Source organism: Sinohyriopsis cumingii, chromosome 6 (assembly GCF_028554795.1).
Source record: "Sinohyriopsis cumingii isolate HCF-2022 chromosome 6, ASM2855479v2, whole genome shotgun sequence".
Lineage (NCBI taxonomy): Eukaryota > Metazoa > Mollusca > Bivalvia > Unionida > Unionidae > Sinohyriopsis > Sinohyriopsis cumingii.
The window spans coordinates 148,163,115-148,185,286 of record NC_142966.1 but is presented as its reverse complement, the minus strand read 5'-3'; the positions used below and the strand labels follow the sequence as shown (position 1 = coordinate 148,185,286).

At 34.3% G+C, this 22,172-nt stretch overlaps 1 protein-coding gene across 1 annotated transcript in view; it reads left to right on the top strand.

The window, feature by feature from the left end:
* Positions 1-22,172, top strand: part of LOC149798237 (bridge-like lipid transfer protein family member 1) — a 215,309-nt gene that overhangs the window by 180,304 nt on the left and 12,833 nt on the right. Inside the window, exons 53-60 of the mRNA XM_089963361.1 lie at positions 3,697-3,967; positions 8,641-8,798; positions 11,154-11,352; positions 14,777-14,994; positions 17,854-18,108; positions 18,997-19,170; positions 20,059-20,235; positions 21,233-21,361. Of these exons, the coding sequence (XP_089819487.1) occupies positions 3,697-3,967; positions 8,641-8,798; positions 11,154-11,352; positions 14,777-14,994; positions 17,854-18,108; positions 18,997-19,170; positions 20,059-20,235; positions 21,233-21,361 (1,581 nt within the window). The remainder of the gene's footprint in view (positions 1-3,696; positions 3,968-8,640; positions 8,799-11,153; positions 11,353-14,776; positions 14,995-17,853; positions 18,109-18,996; positions 19,171-20,058; positions 20,236-21,232; positions 21,362-22,172) is intronic.

The window sequence follows — 22,172 nt, the reverse complement described above, 5'->3', positions numbered from 1 at the left end:
GCCTGGATTTCGACAACGTGACTTAAGTCTTGGCTTAAATGTAACCCAAACTTTCAGTGATCTGGCATTGATTTCAGCAACATAATTAATAAATTTCAGTTTTGACTTGGACATTTGATTGCTTACTTTTAAGTCAGACTTATATTTCAGCTAGCCATTTTACTGGATTTAAGGATGCATGCGATGTAATTATTCGGGACACTAGGCACATCAGCACAATTTTGTCTAAATGGCGCTGATTAAAAGTAAAATTTTAAAACTGTAATTATAAAAAATTACCTATATAAAAAGTTAAAGAATATAAACCTTTCTAAATAAAAGTAAACATGATGAACTACAAGGTAGAAGATAAATGGTAATGATTTTAAAGTTCTGTAACAGGTGTACGAAATAAAAGATAAAAATAAAAAAATAAAATCCTTAAAATATAGGCGTACTGAATTTAAAACTTAAGAGTTTAAATGCAGGCTTTTTTAATATTTGTGTAGTCCAGGTTTTGACTGCCCGAATTTTAAGTCTTAAAAATTGACTAATCATATGTATTAGGTCAAAACTTACTGTCAAGACTTACACTATTGAAATTGGGGCCAGCGTCTCTACATTCCTCCACTCAAATAAATCTGAGCTGTTGAGAGTACATCATGTAAATTGTTTGAACATGTTGTACAAATGATTTAAAACCAGTAAAGTTGGAAACAATATATTGGCACCACAAAATTTTAATAACCAAGCATTTTATAAAATTCACGGTGTCTGTATATTCTTAATATAAAGGAGATTGTCCAGACATTGCACCTTGCCAAATACCAACACTCCACAATTTCTGACAGTCTGTCAGACTCCTTGATCATCATATAAATCGACCAGAAATATGTGTGGGATGCAAACATAAGCATTTTACTAAAATTGGACACAAAAATGCTTGATATTTTCCAACATTTCCCCATCTGAGTTCTTTTTGTATGTAAGTATTGTTATGCTAGATCTATGCTATGTACCTTTATGAACCATAAGTCTTAAACAGGCGGTGATTTACAGCTTTTCTTTCATTTAAGTCTGTCAGAATATATTTTAATTGTTCTTAATTTATATTTTTACAGTTTTAAGCTTTGGTTTCTGAATGCCTGCATTAAGATTTTGTTATAACTGATGTTGTTGTTTGCCCAAATTTTAGTGTTTGATCCCATTGTAAAATTAGAAAATTGATAATATAATTGTCTTGAAGATTATTTGCTTTACAAAGTGAAGTGGTGTGTACATGTCTCCTGTCTTTGGTTCAAGAATATGAAGCCTACTGTTCATATTTTCTTATAATTCATGTTTTTTAATGCAGTGACGTGACATCTTTCTTTCAATCAGATTCATTCAAATTATAGTACAATAATTTTTTTGGAACATTTCTTGTGATTTTGAATACCATCACTTTCAGTGTCAATCATATTTTCTTTGATGCAAACTCATGAATATGTGCTCTTGTATAATCAGATTTTCTATGGTAAGAATTCTTAATGGGCTAGTGTTTTCTTCCAAGAATTCTTAATGGGCTAGTGTTTTCTTCCAAGAATTCTTAATGGGCTAGTGTTTTCTTCCAAGAATTCTTAATGGGCTAGTGTTTCCTTCCAAGAATTCTTAATAGGCAAGTGTTTTCTTCCAAGAATTCTTAATGGGCTAGTGTTTTCTTCCAAGAATTCTTAATGGACTAGTGTTTTTTTCCAAGAATTCTTAATGGGCTAGTGTTTTATTCCAGTCTCACTATTCAATAACAATGAAGCTGACACATTTAAAACAAAGACACAGTGAGGTTGTCCAAACATCTTTTCTGACTTTCAGGCTCTAAGTTAAACTGTCCTTGTTCAGGAAATGGTTTCTCACTGCAGGTTGATGTATACTGAAAAGAACAGTATTTAAATGTATGTTAAAATGTATTTGTAATTTATGTAGACTATAAATAAAGACTACACAGTTGATGATTTTGCAATATCTATACTATGTACATTAAGTTTAGCAACACTTAGTTGTAATCCTGAAATGTTTAATACATGAAAAGTGAGGCTATATATTTTCATAGGGAAATTGAAAATATTACCTTTTAACAAGTCTGCATTGTAAATTTTCTGCATAAACAGCTATTTCCCATAATGCACTTAGCTGTTTATGCAGAAAATTTACAATGCAGACTTGTTAAAAGGTAATATTTTCAATTTCCCTATGAAAATATGTAGCCTTACTTTTCATTTATCCCATAATGCACTTTATTTTAATGCATACCTTTGTATAACATTCTGCTGCTAAGGACTCCATGACCAAACTATAAATATTAAAAACCTTTGTACTTTGAATTTTATTTTAAATGTTTGATAATATAAGATGAAAGAAGACAAAAAGAAGTTTAGTATTATATCTTGTTTCCTTTTTCAAACATTATTATTTGACAAACTTAAATGCACAAATATCATGAAGTAAAAAAATAAACTTCAATTATATAAACTAAAATTATTTCTTTACATTTGACTGGTGTTTTGTTCTCCTGACCCCCCAATGCATTCATTTAATTTTTTTATTATTCTTACTATATGCCTGTTTGTTTTTTAAAACAGTTGACAGTTTTGGACCCCAGTTACCATATTAGCGCGAGTATGATATTTTATACACCTGAAGCATTAAATATTCAACCAGTGTTGATTTATGATTCACTCATGATTTATAAATATATTATGGATATTGAAAACACAAATGTATATAACCAAATAATAGTAGATTTATCTCTAATGTGACCCAAAAATTTGAAGTGGATTTGCTTAGTTGTGTTTTTTACTGTTACTGCTTTTTTACATTAAGAAAAGAATAATATCTATTGACAGTCCAAACTTTAGGGTAATTACATATGCTAGGAACAATAAACCTATTTGGAAGTTGGATTACATGAAATGGAATTAAATAATTTTTACATTTTATCCAATGTCTGTGTCATCATATACATTTGGGATAGAAGAAGTGGACATATTGTTTTGCTGCTGTCCATCCATACATCTACGGGTCCACATCATTCCCGAATCTGTTTTCATATTAAACTTAGATCCATGAAGTTTTATACAATTTATGACGATCATAATTAGATGACCAAAGTCCAAAACAGCAGTTTTTATTACACAACTTTGAACTTTGTTAACATTTTTCTGACCTGGTTGGCACAGTTTAACAAAATCTACTTGAGACAGACAAAGAAATTTGGATGGCATATTTTTATTTAAATGTAAATGATCTGCTTAAATATTAATTCCATTATAACAGTTTTTGAAATTTTTCTACCTTTTTTTAAGTTTTGGGACATTTTTTCACCTACATTGATTGCCAACATGTTTTACAAACACTGATTTAGTTAAATTGTTTTGTTTGTATCACTAAACCTTTCTTGTTAACATATCTTTGTACAGGTAGTGTAAATGTAACTGTTCAGCTTATAGGAACAATGAACATCTTTTAGCTTAAAGGAAACCATATGAGAAACCTATTGCATACTTAAAATAAAATCCAATTTCTGATAATTTGGGAGGCATGTATATATAGCATTCTATTGGATGCCATGTTTCAGAGAACTGCCAAATAAAGAGTCCCAAGTGTATTTGCAGAGTATTGCTTCTTGAGGGTTGACTATGTGATACACTGGTATTATTTTCTCCTCCTTTCTGCTGCTAGGGGCCTCTGTACCTCAGTCTCCAGCTGACTCCAATCCCACCGATCCTTTTATATATGGAACCGGAGTGCAGCGGTCCAATTCCAGGCATCGCCGAACCTCACTAAAACGAATGGAGTCACAGGCAAGAAGGAACAGTAAGCAAGCACCAAAAAGCCTGTCTCATGCTAGCACGAGTAAATCTGCAGCTTGGGAGACCCTTGTTCTGTTTGCAATGAATTTGTCACGGCTAGATCTGACCGTGAACATGAGCAATGTCATGGGAAACACAATGTAAGTAGACATACTTATAATCGTCTTGTAAAAGAAATGCAGTTGGAACACACTTTGAAACCATTTGAACCTTTCCATTATTTTTCTTACATAATAAAAGAAGTGTTCACATGCGCATATTTTTGTGACAAAAAATGTTACGAGCTTCATCTTTTTGGCGCTGGCCATAAGACAGAGTATATGATGTGATCATGGCTCTCATTCATCCATCGGTTACATATTTTGTTTGTGTACAATAACTCAAGTTCTCCACCATGTACTGCAACCAGACTTTGTGGATGGCTTGCATTCGTGTTAAGAAAGAAGCCTATCAATTTTGGGTTAAGGTCACAGCAGCTAAAAGAATGATGGTCTTCACACAGTAACATTTGTTCAACATCAATGACCTAGGCCAAACTTTGTGGGTGTTGTACATTAGAGATCAAGAAGAAACATAAATTTTGTGGTAAAATGCCAAAGATCAAGGTTACTGTGACTGAAAGAAGAAACATGGTTTCCATTCAATGACATCAGTTCTAAATCATTGACCCTGACCAAACTTAGTGAATTACTTGCACTTAGAATAAGGAAGAAGCCTGCCAGTTTGGGGATCAAAAAGTCAGTAGTTAAAGTCAGAGTGACTGAAATGGCCACAGGTGGCAAAGTGGACTAAAGGCACTCACCTTTACAAATCACTGGTATCTCACCTTTGTCCACATAGGTTTGAATCTCAGCTCGACCAACATTGGTGTGTGAGAAAGCTTGTCGATAGCTTCTCCGGGGTGGGTGGTTCTTCCGGGGTTTTCCTGGGTTCTTCCTCTGCTAGATATGCTACTGGCCATGTATAGTCTATCATGTGCTGAATAATGGCATTAAGTCCCCAACATCTACATCAACAACAACACAGTGACTGAAAAAGTGTTTGAGCTCAATATCTATACTTGTACATGACAGGCCTGGACTAAACTTAGTAGTTGGTCTACACTTGGAGTATGGTCAAAGACTATTGATTTTGGGGACAAAAGATGAAGGTCACTGAAGTAGAAAAGTGAGAAGAAAAAAAATTCTGCACAGAAAAATTCAGTTCTTGGCCATTACATTCACCAAAAAGTTTAGTTGATGTACACTTTGGGTAAGAAAGAAATCAGTTGATTTGTATCAAAAGGTCAAAGATGAAGATCACTATGATTTAAATGGTATTTGCATAATAACTTTATTTTTAGACTACATACATTAACCAAAATTTGTCGACACAAGGTGTGAAAGATGTTATTGTTTTGGGGGTTAAATGGTCAAAGGTCATGGTCAATGTTATTTTTATGGTTCGAAGGAAAACAATGGGTTTAGTAAAATAACTTTTGTTTTGGAGTATGTTCCAAAAGAAATGCTGCTGCACCTCGAAAATAATGTTTGTACCCAGTTCCACTGCATGTTATCAGTAGGTAATGACTTCATTAACGGGCTATACTCTAAAAAGCTGGTCTAACAGAAAGAGAATCAGTGCCAAAACAAACTGATTTTTCATTTCGGAAATGTTGTTGGTAACATCCATCAATAGTTGTTTGTTACTACTCTGGATTCAGTATTTATGATCTGATATCAGTCAAATAATTTAAAAAAGGGACTTGTATCATTAGAATCTCAGATGAGTTTGATAATGAGCAAAATCCATGGATATTAAACCTTGTTGCCAATCTGATTTTAATCAGACTTGGAATATATGATTGTGTCATTAAGATTACAGATGAGTTTGATTATAAATGAGATCTATGGATACTAATCTTTGATTTTATTGACTTAACTTGTTACCACTCTGAAGACTATATTTCTGATCTAATTTTGATCAAACTGGAACATATGCTGTTATTAAAATCTCTGTTCAGTTATGAGCTAGATCCATGCATACTTATAAGGTGATCTTGCATCAAAAAAGCTGAGCTGGTTATTGTGTGGAAGCTATAATTCTGATACAGTTTTGATCAAACTTCAAATGTGGGTTTATTTGAAGAAGGTCTTGGATTATTTTGTTAATGAGCAATATCCACGCGTATTAGTATGATTGGCTGACCTTATTAACACTTTTTAGACCCAGTTTCTTATCAGACTTGGAATAAATGCTTATATCATTAAAATCTAATTTAATAATCATTGAGATCCATTTATACTAATGAAGTGATCTTGCATCTGATTGGGTGAGCTTATTTCTGATCAAGTTTTGATCAAACTTGAAACATATGTCTTTATCATCTGATCTTGTATTGGTTTGATAATGATCAAGATGCACACATGAATAAAATTATCTCGCATCTGATTGGCTGAATTTGTTGCACACTTGTAGCCATATTTGTGGTCCAATTTTGATTGAATTTGAAATGTATTATTATACTATCAAAAGCTTGGACAGTCTTGATAATGAGCAAGATCCATGCATATTAATGAGATGATTGTGCATCTGATTGGCTGAACTTATTACCACTCAGGAAGCTATAATTCTGATCTGATCTGACCAGAATTGGAATATGGGCTGATATCATCAAGACCTTTGATGATATCAAAAGTGTGTGGGATCCACATATTAATGATTTGATTTTGCGTTTCATAGAATGAGTTTGTTAGCATTCTTGAAGCCATATTTTTATCTGGTTTTGATCACACTTAAATAGATCCTTATTTTATCAAGTGCTTACAGTAATTCAATAATGTATGGGATCCATACAAATTAAAGAGTTAATCTTGTGTGTGTGATTGGTTGAGGTCAGTACAATTCTAGAGACAACAATCCTGAACAAATTTTGATCAAACTTGGTCATTATGCTAAAATAATTAAGATTTTAGATAAGTAAAGTTATGAGCATGGTTCTTGCCTATTAATGAGGTGATTTTGCATCGTATTTGTTGAACTTGTCCAAAAACTGGCAACTCTATTTATCATCATTTTTTTATCAAACTTTGTAAATAGGCTCATATGACCAAGAGGTATAAAAAATATTGTATTATGAGCAAGATCTTTGCTTAATAATGAGGTGATCCTGCATATATTTTGTTTGAGCTTCTTACCACTCTAGATTTTATTTTTGATAAGATTTTGATCAAACATTATGCATATTAATGATTTGACTTTGCATCTGATTGCTGAGTTTGTCTACAATAAAGCAACTATGTTTCTGATTAGGTTTTGATCAGACTTGTTTAGCAGTATTATATTATCAACATGTTGAATGAATATGATTATGAGAAACATGTACATGTGTTAATGAGGTAATTTTGTATCTGATTGGCTGATCTAGCTACCACTCTGTAGACCAAATTCCAGTTGGAGTTTTGTTATATCTAAAGCTTATACAGGGTATTAGCATGTTCATTGTCTTAGGTTCTGTAATAAATGAGGTCATTGCACATTGATAAGATACCTTGCCTCTGATTGGCTGATTGTTCTTTTCTATTGATGTAGACACTATATTTCTCATCAAATTTCTATCAAACATGGTATGTGGGCTTATATGATCAAGATCATAAATTACTCCAGTTATGAGCAGTATATAGTAAAATAGGTCAAATCAGCATATTATTAGGTTTTGGGAGTGTACATAGCATGTGATTACACAATTAGAATAATTGCAGTAACAATCTGGTCAAAGATAATGATGACATCAGTAAAATGTACATGAAGCTTTCTTTCGCAGAAAGCTCATGTGATCACTAATTGTGTCATACTGAGAGAGAAAAAATCACCCACCAAGGTACACCTTTCTTTGTGTATTTGAAAAGTGGAGTCTTTGATCTTCAACTTTTGCAAGTTTGATGAATTTTAAAATGTTTTATTTAACTCTTTTATGAGTATTTAGTGACTGCTCTTTCTCTTATACATTGTTTTATGTAGTGACCCTTACTTGGAGGTAAATATTCATCTATAATCAATTAAAAAAATGCACACCAACTTACACATTATAAGTGATTCTGCATTGTGTGGACTCTCAGTTGTATAAAAATATATATTTTTCAGAAAGTTAAATGTACTAAAATTTCACAAACTATCTTCTTTAAATTCAAGCACACATTTTCAAGTGCTAACCTTGTAGACTCCAATTTACCATTGTGCTGTTTGCAGTTATATGTGCACCATTATTCTATTAGTACTTTTTCCCTTCCAAGAACCAAAGGCAAAGGCACCATCCCCAACTTGGGAATGCTGCTTGAGAAAAATTTCTATGGGAGAAGTCAGTAATAGATTTAGTATTTCACATAAAATACTGCCCCTAACATAGACCCCAGTAGTTAACCAATTGAAACTCAAGAATTTGTTATGTTATAAGGAAAAGGAAAAATATGGTCCAAGGGGGAGGGGGAAGTAATGCCATTTTTCAGCACATGATAGTGAGAATATTTGATGGAGGAAGAAACTGGCAAGACCCAGTAAAAGCCAACAAGCCATGGGAAGCTACTGGCAAGCTTTCTCATGTACCCACTTTGGTCAGGCCAAGATTTGAACCTACACAGACGATGGTGAGATATGTGTGATCTATACAAATAAGCATCTTATACCACTAGGACACCTGGGGCCCCTAAATATGGTATATGCAAGTTCTTCCTTATTTGAATTTTGTTTATACATTTTGTCAAATGTTTCTTCATCCAGCAATTTATTTTCTCATATTTCTAGAAATTATGCTTTAATGTGTTTTATTTCCTTTAAGCTGGACAATTGATGAGATAAAAAGCCAGGGAAGGTTATCCATAAAGAGTAGTGGTCACAGGAACCTGAAGATAATAGCTGGTTTGGGCAGCTCTCACTTTGAATCAAAGGGTGGAGTGGTCGGCGGAATCATAGATCTACAGGATGTTGATACAATTTGTAAGTAGGGAGTGGGGAATTTGGCAAAAATAAGCAAATATTGCTAGCCGTTTTTGTCTTATATGTGTCAGCATGGCAAAATTTAGGTTTAACTGGTGGTGGTACCATCATTAACATTAAGATTCTGTGTTGAAATTTTATTTTATATTGTAAAACCTCTCTTGAGAGATCACCTCCTCTGCCAACACAGAAGTAGTCTTTGAAGATAAGTGGTCTCTCATGACTGGCTTGTGCAAAAGGTCAAAACTCTTAAACAGAAGGAAAATTAATCACGATCACTGTGTTCTTTATTGTTGAATGATTTCATGCATTCATCTGAAAATAATTGTATGTAGCATTAAAGATATACATCTGTAATAAAACATGAAACACATTTTTATTTGATGATTACTGTGTACATGTATTAGTATGCATAATATAGCTTCTGTGGATTCACACAGAGACATGAACCTTGAACAAAAGAGGGTATCAGGCAGACTAAAAGAATCAAATGACAGTACATGTATCACTTCCTTTATAAACAAGGCATTTCATCCACTCTACATAAGTTTCATCTACTTGATTAAATTGCAGTGCAGTTAGCAACATAGAAATAAATTGTCACAAAAGAATAACATGTCATCACATTAATGAAAATACTTTAGATAAAAAAGTATAAGTTGTTTACCTTAATGACAATGTGGATAGTTCAAGAGTTCTTGCAGAAAAATTGGACGTTGGAAAGAGGCAAATAAACAGAATTGTAACAGATAAGGAGAATATTCAGCAGCAGTGGGAAAATGGAGTAAATGGAGAATTTTTTATAAATGCAAATGCAGTGAGCCTAACAACAGTAACCGACTAACATTTAAAGGTTAAGAATCAAGAACTGTTAATTTATATTCACTTGAAATAAGTACATTCTTGAGACAAAAATTAACTTTTGATAAGTAATGTTACTTCTAAGTGAAGATATTAAATGTTTTGAAGTAAAATGAAACTTTCTTAGTCCATATTCATTAATATACTAATAATGTCCCCCTCTAGAAATGCCACCCCTGTTATAAGGTCACTTTCCCAGTGCAGAAGAGGTGGTCCTCTAAGAGGGGAACCACTGTAGTCACTGGTCATATTCTATAGGTGGTCGTTCCCAACAGTGCATTTATATTATAAAATCAATCCATGCATTATGATTGTGGCTGTAAATGACAGGTGGTCACTCTTAGCAGAGATCACTTAAGACAGGATTTACTGTATATACATATAAGTTGGATCCAGCTGCTGACTACAAAAATCAAGATCAACCACTGCATAATGCTCCAGCATTAAAATCCTGTGTTAAAGTTATGTGTTATGTGGTATATACTCATCAGTATGTCAGATCCAGCTGCAAACTGCATAGACCAAAACCTGCCACAGCATCATGCAATGGCAGATTAAAGTCTATGTTATTTGCATTTTGACCTGGTATTTACACAAGTATATATGGTGGGGTTTTTAAGACATTCACAGTAAATCAATGGCCAAAAGATGGTAATTAATTTTTTTTATTTTCATTTCTTGGGCTACAAATATCCCCATGTGTGCAGAAATTACTGAGGGAACTAATATGCTGTATTATAATTAAGCATGTTCAGCCAGTTACAATTCCAAATAATTTTTATGAAAGTAATAAAGTTATTGAGTAATTTATTATTACTGTAAATTTTGTTAAAAATCAGAAATTTATTTTTCCATGTATAACAAGCAGCTGATAGTACACAGCATATACCTATCTCTTCCATTGTATAATGTACTGGTAGATCAGTATCTATGCTAAATAAATAACATGCATATGACACAATGTTATACAGGGATTGTACACAAGACAAGTGAAGACTTTTGAACATAAGAGCATATCCCTCACTTTCGCTTTCATATAAAACCATCAATGTTTCAACTTTTCTACAAAAAAGAAATGCTGTATCCATCTTGCTGTAATGTTGTCTCTCAGGTCATTAGTAAAACAATAATTTATCCTCCTGCAGCATGCATCCTTCCTGTTTTCAGAACATCTTATATTACAAAAATACACATTTCAGACTAGCCAGAATGCACCCAATCTTATAATAATGAAATTACCATTATGGATCTGTGCTGTTCCAGTTTGATTGCACATTATATTTGTAAAGCATGCATACAGAGACTGCTTCTTTTGAATAAAAAATTTAAACTCATTCATAGTGCTCACAGTGAGGAGTTTCAGCACATTTTAAATATGATCATTAACTTAAATAATTGGCTAAAGTAGATTTAATGACTCGTCACAAATTTTTACATGAAGCAAGAAGCTCATTTACTTTTTATATAGGTGAAACATTTTTCTTTTTTTTGTAGTTGAGATACTAGAAGACCCAGGGCTGTGCAAGGACCCAGTCCATAAGGCAGGACTGTCCCTGTATGCCATTGAAGCTCGTGTGGACTACATGGGGTCAAGTATATTGATGACAAGGCTCAGCCAGATGGACATACAGCTCCGTGATGAGTGGAAGATCGATAGGACTACTGATACTGATACACCACTGGCCACAAAAAGGTCAAATCTCAGTCATGAGCATACAGTTCTTGCAAATTTACCATAACATTTTCATGTTAATAGTACATTGTGTTCCACACCCTCACTACAAGACCCTTCAGTATAACATGATTCTTGATACAGACAGATCTGTCTATCAAGGTCAAATAAGGGTATACAGAAGGTGTCCTTTATGAGCAGCATCTCTTTTATTCAGGTAAGTAAATACAACACCCATGCAATAAGATCCTTCATTATAACTTGCCTCCTTTGATAAGGTGGGTGTAGTCATGAATCCTGTTTCATGGAGTTATAAAGTTATATGTAACATGTCTTCATTATGGGCAGGTAAGGCAGTATACTCTTTGGAACCCATGGATTAAATGTTAGAAAATCAAAGAATTTACACAATCAGCTACATAAATGTAATAGCAGCAGGCAGTGTTTATTCCAGAAATAGAAAAATATGATGCCCAGGGGCCCCTAAAAGGTCAAAAATGGATCATTTAGAAATAATGAGGGAATCGCTAATATCTTTGTTGATTTAAAGAATATTCAGATGTAATGTCAGAGAGGACCTTACATAATTTTTAGAGTCCCCTTGTCACGGGCAGTATAGTACCTTGCATTGTACTTCCACTGACAGTCACTATTTAAAAATTCTAAGAAATAACTTGACTGTTTTTGACAGAGAGCATCCTGGCATGAAGGCCAATCCACCATCAAAATGGCACTTTTACTTAAAATAGAAAAAAACTGATAACAAGTTTTTCATTAAAAGAAATAAAAACACCAAGCAAAATTTGACAGGAAGCATCTGGTAAGGAAGAACGTTCAAGTTTATTCACATTATAGTGACCCACCTTCAAAATATGGTCACTATTACTAAAAATAGAAAATCCACCTTTATTAAAAATTAAAAACATTTAAATTATTTCTTCTGAAGTACCATTGAATAACATTTTACCAGACTTAGCAGTCAGCATCCTGGCATAAAGACCTTTTAGGTTTACATAAATGGTGTCAATCTGCCATGAAATATTGACACTTTTACTAAAAATTGACAAATCTTTAAACATCTCAAGCACTGTTTCATCTATTATCAAATATGGCCACCATTACTAAATATAGAAAAGCCTTAAATGACTATTTCAAAACAGTTCACATAACAGTTGATGCTGATCCAGTATCAGATATGGCTGCTGTTACTGAAAACAGAAAAACCTTGAAACAGCTTCTTCTCCAGAACTGCTGAACAGAATTAGATCATATTTGGTTGGAGGAATCATGGTATGAAGATTTTCAAATTTTGCGATGTTGATCCACCATCAGCTATGACCATTGTCACTAACAATAAATTAACCCTTAAATGACTTCTTTTCCCAAACCGTTCATTAGAATTTGACCAAGCTTGGTAGACAGTATCCTGGCATGAAGACCTTTTGTATAATTTAATTTCCTGATGGTAGCTGGGGTGATATGTTAAGTACTTTGAAAACTACTTTGGGTGAGTCCATTGTGCTAATTTTGAATAAGTAAATTTCACAGAGTGGAACAACCCAATTTGTAAATTATAGGTAAATGAGAAAGTTTAAGACATCTGTATTAAAGGTAATTAGCAGATTTGTGAACAACAGAAACATTTCTTTGAAATTCGATTTTACGCCATATATAAAATGCATAAGATGATTATTTTGTTTGTCAGAATAGTTTTTTAGTGTGACTTATTTCTTTAAGGTGATTCAGGAAGCAATATGCTATCAGCAAAGCTTGGAAATCCCAGAAGAAATAAATTTTGCAACTCCGGGTTGATGGTGTTTTACTTTGTGAAGCACAGAGGCAAAGGTGTTGCTTTTAATTAATTGTACATACTGCAAAACAACATATTTGTGTAACTTATTTTCTAGTGTATGACATCTTTTGAAATAGGACCATCCACCTGTAACATATTCAACATGCTGGATTGGACATTCAAATTAGTTGTATTTATTATTATTCTTTATCTTTGTCTTGTTTAATAATAAGTGTTAGTTATTTTTCAGGATAATTTTAGCCATTAATGGATTGAAAGAAATAATTATTAGACTGTCATCTTTGCACTGTTGATTTGTGTTGATAAAGTGTTAACACCTAAACTTGGCAGAGACATTTATCACTACTGTGTTACCTGTAAAGCCCCCATTAAACTTGAAAATGTTATTTAAAAAAAACCACTCCATTTCCCCCTAATGAAATGGTCAGTACAATATGTAATGTACATTCATTTTTCTATAGAGACAAACATATCTTGTAGTCAAACTGCATCAGATAGAATTCTCAAAATGCTAACATTATGGTCATCAAGAACAACTCTTGTCTGACCAGGATTTGATCAGAGAATCAAGTAAGGAAGTTTGAACAACGGTATGATCTGGTCTAAAGTGAGTGTTAAGATGAACACTATTGACACTTTCATTACCTTCAGACCCCCAATGAAACTACTGAGAGCAGTAAAGACTGTGTCTAATAAAGCATATATTTTGCCATCCAATGGATTTTAAAGACAGAAATTTATGTTTTCATTTAACATCATTGTGACTATAGTTATGTGAGTGTTTGCACATATGTATATGTGTATTGGTGATGATATTTGACAATGATAAGTCTACAAACTATTTATTTCTTTATAAATAAAATAAATGCTTTGAAGAAAAGAGAAAACTTACTTATATTTTAAATTCCTATCATTTTCTATAGGCATGATAGTTTATTCTCAATGGGATAACATTGCTTTTTTGGATCACCTGCATTAACCCACCGTGAGACCTCCAAGTACACTTTTTGAGTCTCAAATAATAACCAGTACTGTCTATGAACATGGCAGATATGGTAGAATGAAGCAGCTAGATGACCTTTGGCTTGGGAAGATTGCAAATTCTCATAATACAAAAACTCTTCCCATTACTCTTGCTGGCATTAACAAGAACTTCAGGTAATCAAGGTCCATGCAGTAAATCATGGCAGAAATCTTTTGTCTGCATGTTTCTTTCAGATCATATAATGCTGGAGATTAATACAGCCATCATTGTACTAAAATGCGCGTAAATATAACTCAAACTGGTCTGAATATTAACAGGTACAAATAATTGTACATCATGTTTTTTTGTGGGCATAAATCCATTTTTCAGAAAATGACTGGCTATACATGGTGGCCAGTGTATTTGGAGGAGTAAGAGCCCAAGAGGACCCTGGAAAGAACCACCAACCCATGGAAAACTAATTGCAGACTTCTGACATACCCACATCGATCTAGCTGAGACTTGAACTCATGCAGACAGAGGTGAGATGTGTCAGTCATCTGTTAAAGCAGGACCACTTAGCCACCTGGCTCCCAACTAATTTTACATTATATAAGTGCCATTGAGAAAAAATCAGCACTTAATAGGCATATATCATATTGTTTTAGGTCAGCCTTATTGTTTGTCCATGGTGACCTCACATGGGACAGATTCCACACACTGATTTCCCGTTCCACAACTCCTGACTTGGTGAAGATTGTGTCAAAGCTGGAAGAATTCATCATGCAGCAGTTCACCAGCAGTAAGAGGGCATTTTCCTCCATCAACCCACTTGCACAGCGTGTGAAAGGCAGCGACAAGCAAAAATCTTCAGATGATGACTCCTGTAAGTATTAACACGGAAATGGTTTTACATTATTTGACTCCAGTTACTTTTATGCAGAAGAGATTTTGATACAATTTGAAAGCATTTACACTTTCTGCATGCTATTTGATTGGTTGAAAACTAAAAATAGTTATTTAAACAGGTTGATTCAAATGACAGTTGGTATATTTTCACTGTATTGTTGTTCCCCATGAATGAGGCTGTGGTATGTAGCATCAACCCATCCATTCATGTATGTGGCTTTAAATCTATCTGTGTGTTTGGTTGTTTTTTTGTGGGGGGGTATTTCACCTGCCAGTTTTGTTCAAAACTTAAATAAGGTTTGACATGAGTTTAATTGTAGGCAGATTTTACATGACAAGAATCATGGCCCTTGGATAATAGATTCTCAGATTTCAAGACCATTCCAGTAGCCTAGTGGTTAGAGCATCTGCCTCGTATGCAGGAGGTCATGGGTTTGATCCCCAGCTGAGTCATACCAAAGACTTACAAAAATGGTACTAACAGCTGCCTTGCTTGGCGCTCAGCATTAAGAGGTTAGTGTTAAGACTGGTCGGCCTGGTGTCAGGATGATGTGACTGGGTGGGACATCATCATGCTACATGTCTGTAACATGATACCGCAGTACTAGACATCACTATAAACTGTCACACTGCAGACATCATAGCGATATGACTGAAAAATTGATAAAGCTACATTAAAAATCCAAATCATACATTCACACACACACACACACACACACACACACAGATTTCAAACAATGAAACATTTGCTGACATAACCAAAATGTTATAATCCACAATCCAGGAACTATTACCAAACAAAAATATGTACAGTCTTTGAGCCATATAGACAGTGCTTCCATCTGATTAATAAACACTTTTAAAAAACATAAGACATCATTTACTCATATTTAAAATTGCAGTTTTTGGTTGCACTGGTCATAGACTAGAAGAGCTTATGGGAAGGCCTCTTGTCCATCATCCATTATCCATCATCTGTCATCCATCCATCATGAAACTCTACATTCATCCCAAAGTCTCAAGAGTACTCAGTGAAAATATTGCCACTTGTACATCTTGAAAATTTTGTTCTCACTACACTTTATAAATTAATTATGATATCAAAATCAGTTGTTTCACTAAGAAACTTCTTATCATATCTAGTTGGTCTAAAATTAAATGGTGCCAGTCTGACATACAAAATGCCACTTTGGTTGCCTTAGTTGTTAGAGTGTCCAACTCAGATGCAGGAGGTCATGGGTTTGAACCCCAGTCAAGTCATCCTAAATATTTATTAAAATGGTACTTGCAGCTGCCTTGCTTGATGCTTAGCATTAAGAGGTTAGTGTTAGGACTGGTCGGCCTGGTGTCAGGATAATGTCTGGGTGGGACAAGATCCTGCATGTCTGCAGCATGATGGCCCAGTACTAGACATCACTATAAACTGTCACACTGCAGACATTATGGTACTATGACTCAAATTATTAAAGCTACATTAGAAATCCAAACACACACATACACCCCTGACATTCAATATGGCCATCACCTTGAAAATCTTGTTACACTGCTCATTCTGAATGAAAAGTCATATTGTCAAGATATTTTCACCAGAAAATTTCTTGTCTAGTTTGGTTTTAAATAAAAATAGTACCAATCTTAACTCCAGTGTTGCCAACATGGCAGCCATCTTTAAAATCTTATTACTAGTCTTCCTAAATGGAAAAGTAATATTAACGTGGACTTTTCAATCAAAGAAAACTTATAGTGTCTACTTGATCAAAAAATTAGAATGTTACTGATTTGACCTCAAATATGGCTTCCATGGCAACCATATTGAAAGTTTTATTGCTGCTCCTCCCAGAAAATGCTTACGTCGACAATGGGTTGTTTACCAAAAGACTATTTATGATGTCTAGCTGGTCCTGATTGAATAGGTGCCCTATGTGACAATGTGGTCTAAGGCACCCAGCTTTACAGGTTACTCATATCTCACCTCAGTATGTGTGAGTTCAAGTGTCAGCTTAGCCTGTGTGGGTATTTGAGAAAGCTTGCAAGTAGCCCCCTTAGGTTGGCAGTTGTTCTCAGGGTCTTTGAAGATTCTTCCTCCACCATGTCTTCTGTCCACCATGTATAGTGTCATGTGCTGCAAAATGATATATAACTCACAAGATCAAACCAAACCTGACTGAAAACAGTGCTGATCTGACATCATACATGGAGCCATCTTGAAAATATTGTTATAACTATTTGTCCTGAACAGAAAGTCATATCAACAAGGGGTTTTCACCAGAAGACATCTTATGAAATCTAGTTGGTCCTGAATGAAAATGGTGCCAGTCTTATGTGCAGTATAACTGCTTTGACTGTCAGCTTGAAAATCTTTTCTACCTGCATTGATGGTCATATTGATAATGGGTTTTCAGCAAAAAATGTGTATTTATGTCTATTTTATTGTAAATGAAATTTGAACATATCTGACATCCAATATGGCCACTACGGCAGCCAGTTTAAAAATTTTGTTATCCCTCAGAAATATCCAAGATGGTTCAGCACTCTGCAGTTTAAAAGAAGAAAGGGTCTTATCTTGGATTCCTGGTAGTTATTTTTAGATATTTGAGCATCAGTCCCAGCATGTTCTGTTATTCAGAATTTAAGAATTTTTTGCATGAAACAGCAATTGAGTTTAAAATTACATTTTTTGTGTGAAAAAGAAGTTCATTAAAACAAACAAAAACGTATATGCCATTGGAACATACAGTTCCATTGGAACATACAGTTCCAACATTTAGTACAACTCTCTGTACAGTATTGCTTGGTCAGTCCAGCTGGTTATATAAGAATTACTGGTCTATTTAAGTTACAGCAGCAGTTCGTCACCATCGTCACTGGCAGAAAGCTCTCCAACACATAACAGGATGCCACTTTTCCATGTTATCCTGTATGCTGCCAGAAGTGGGGATGATCCTAGGTGGTACCATGACTCTTCGTGGCAACAATCTCTCCTTGGCCTGTTTTCATGGCATCAACTTCCGCTCCAAGTCTTGGGCAATCTTCACCATGAATGAGCCTTACATCTGCTTTGCCACGGAGGCACAGAAGGCCTTGGATGAAGGTAAGGAAACATTATCCATTTTTTTCAGTCTCCATCCTCCCATAATGGTCATCGCTCTTAAACAACTTTCTCTCACACCCAGCTCATAGCTGATTTTTACTATAATTTTACTTCCCATAAACAGATGCCTCTCTTACGCAATCAGAATTCTTCTATCACATTGGTGGCTGACAAAAAAAAGGGTGCACAATAGTTGCAAAATATATTGTTCCCACAATAACCAGAAAACTTGTAAACCCACTTATCTCGAAAGTAAAGGTAATTTTATACTGAAAAGCAAACAGTTCCATTATTTTAAAAAAGTATGTAGCCGTTAAACAGCGTCATTACCCCTTTCTCAGTGACTAGGCCAGGATTGCACCCCCTTCATTTTTCAGAGGTCTTTTGGTAACTTGTAACCTTGCTTATAGCTATATGCTTTCTGGTCCCCATTGTGCATGAGTTATCATGGGAAAGGTGTATTGGACTTTAAATATTTAATAAATATTTAACCTGAAGTATACAAAAATATTTCAGAGTTGAAGGGATTTCTTCAGGCGTTGTGATTATCAAGATTAATCTTGGAGTTAGATAAATTCTGAATGCTGTGTGAAAATCCCTAACGATTGAAGAGAAAATCAGAAATCCTTAGAGATAAGTGTGTAGACAAATGCCAGCATTTCATTTCTCCAGTGTTTCTCAGGGGATGCATAAGATATTTAGCAGAAGATGTTTTAAGAGATTTTTGGAGGTCAAAAGGAGGTCACAAATTGCATAAGAGCACAAATTACTTGGGTGAGTATTGTAAAAAACTGGTTATTTTGCATACATTTTTGTGATTTAAAGGAATGTACGCAGTCTTTCATTGCATGTTTGTAAAAAAATTTGGCAAACACCTATTTTTTCAAGGTACCCATGTAGTGCAGGACCTTACTTTTTATGTGGGACACGACACAACCCAGCATATTCCAGGCACTCAGATGGCTCATATTCTGAAGTTGTCACGTGGACATGCCATGCCACCAACCTTCACAAATGCACAGGAGTGGTTCCACTATGCCTTCTCTTCAACAGAAATAAAAAGTAAGTTCACTTTCTCTCTCTTATATCCATGTACAGTCAGTCTGTACTCATTAATCCAGCACTAATGTTTGTTGTTGAAAATACCAGATCAGGCCAGCTGTTTGATGGAATGGATACAATTTTAATTGCCTACAACCCTTAAGATATCATTTTCATTGACATATATTACTAAATGGTTTTCTAAGAAGCAACAGTTAGATCAACAGTATTGGACCACATTTGAACCTTCACTTCCTGTAGTTGTTGTTTTTGTAGGGTTTAACGCCATTTTTCAGCACACGATAGGCTATACATGGCGGCCAGTATTATTGGTGGAGGAAGAACCCAGGAAATCCCCGGAAAGAACCACCGACCCTCAAGAAGCTACTGGCAAGCTTTCTCACATACCCACATTGGCCGAATCCGAGACTCAAACCTATGCAGACAGAGGTGAGATGGCAGTGATCCATAACGGAGAGCACTTTAGACCACTCGGTCACTTGTGCCCCTCACCTCCTGTATAATATGTGGTAAATGAGATCATGATCTAAATTATTTTGAGTTGTTGAGCTGTTGATGAAATGTCCTTTGAAAGTGATTAAAATTACCAAAACTTATATTTACCCCCCCCCATCCCCCGCATTTGCAAATTTGGCACATTACACCCAGTGACATCCTCACCATGAACCTGTTTATCTTTGTAGAGTTTATTCAGTGATCTCATCCTCAAAATTGAAAAAACATGAATACACAGGTTTAAGAAATCATATAAACGACCATTAAGAAATCCATTAAATTTTGCCACAAACTTAATTGATAGAAGCTAAATAAACTACAACTAAAATGGTCTGTAAACTGTATCCAGCAGTCCATGCACTTTACTGTTTCCATTTCTTTTATAATATTCAGATCTGGATGCATTTCCCAAGATGCAGCGTGTAGGAAGCGAGAGCCCAACAGACTACAGAAAGTCAAGGAAGTTGCAGAACTACAACCATGATACTGAGGTGATATTTGCATTCCCCTCCATGCAGATGCAGCTGGTAACCAAACATCTCCAGGGGGAGTATGAACCAAGAGATGATGGTGAGACCTTGTTCACTAAGGCTTCCATCCTGTCTCCTCCTCATTTGTTCTAACATTACATGGCCCTGTAATCTTGACAAATTGCTGAGTTAGCAATTCAGAATTCAGTTCAAAATTTGGAACTCAAATAATTGAAGTACATAAGTGTTATGTAATATTTTATCATGCAAAAAAATTGATAGCTAAGAAAATCTAACAACTTAGTTCTAAATAAAGTTAAATGATTTAAAAATTCTTAGAACTTTATGCTTAATAAACTGCTTTAAATTACTAGATCATTAGATTCATTTAGATAACTGTTATGATGAATTATTTGAGAATTAGAGAAATTAAGTCACAGGAAATTAAAAACAATTCTTTTAAATTCTTATTGCAGTGAAAGCCACATATAATGAATCCCAATAGACTGATGATATTTATTCTTTAAAACCAAAGTTGATTAGGAATGAGAATCCTTCAGTCCTAATTAGTAATCTGCTTTAAATCAACAGGAAATTTTAAAAATCTTTGTGAAATTATGATGCTTACAATTAAAAACTGTTTATAACAAATCCCAGGGGTATGGTCAAATTTATTTCTTAAAACTGAATTTCATTAAAAATGGGGGAAAACTTAAATAGACTATTTGATTATTCAAACTTTTCAGTACTCTGTAATTCTCTGCTTTTTATGAGAATTCATAAAATTGATTTTGTTCTTGAAATGTTGCTGTGTAATTACTTGTAAATCCAAATCTATACAGAGAAGGCAGGCAGATATTTTGGACATTAAGCTGAGAGTATACACTTTTTGGTTTAAGAGTTTACATGTATTTGGAAGCCATTTTAGAAAACTATTATATAAGATTACTTTTTTAAACATTATTTTTACTCTGTTTATTATTATTCATGTAAGATGCTACAGGAGTTTAGTGGACAGTGTTTACAATCAAGTTGTTTATTTTTTGTTTTGTTTATTTTGAATGTAATCTAAAATTTTATCAAATTATTTACTCAAGAACCAAGGCCAGTTGTTGAGTGCAGCTTTGTGACAGAGTTTGATGACCACATTTTTGTTGCCATGGATGCAGAAGTTATACTGTTTATTCATGACCTGGTTTCCTTGTACATTAAGGAGAAGGACAAAGGTGAGAACTGAATTTAGTTTGAATTAATCAGATTCATGTATTTTATCTTTTCCAGTGACATTTAGTTTTAATTACAACTTACAAGAACATACAACAATGAGATAACTGACTTTTTTATATTGACCAGTGTTGTATTCTTTCTGGACATGTAGTACATGTCTTTTTTGTTTATATCTATTGTACACTAAATTATAAAACAGTGATAATACATAAGTGATACTAGTTCTATTACCTATAATATAGTTATTTCAATGCTATGCAGTGAACAGACAAAATTATTTGACCCAAATGCTGTGGATAACTAGTTGTTCTACTGCCTGAGCTAATATCTTGACCTTTTTCCCTACATAGTCATAAAATAAATGTTTCATTAATTAATTTACATATGGCTCACAAAAAAAGTACTGTCATTTGTAGTTCTAAAATGTTAGTTATGCATGTTAGTGCATCGGCAAGTGAAAATACTTTCTGAGTTAATTGTGGTCCTTAATGAAAATGGTTCTACCTAGACATCCAAGATGGCAACCACAATGATAATCTTGAAAATTTTATTATCACTACTCTGGAGGAATGGATGGTCATATCAAGATGGGGTTTTCACTGAAACACTTCTTATGAGGTCCAGTTGGTCTTTAATGAAAATGTTGCCCAGTATAGCCATATCATAGCCAACCTGAAAGTCTTATTGATAATCCTTCTGAATGGAAATTCGTATTGGCATGGGATTTTCATTCGAAGACTTCTTATGATGTCTGGTTGGTCTTAAATGAAAATGGTCTCAGTCTGGCATCCAGTATGGCCATCAAAGCAT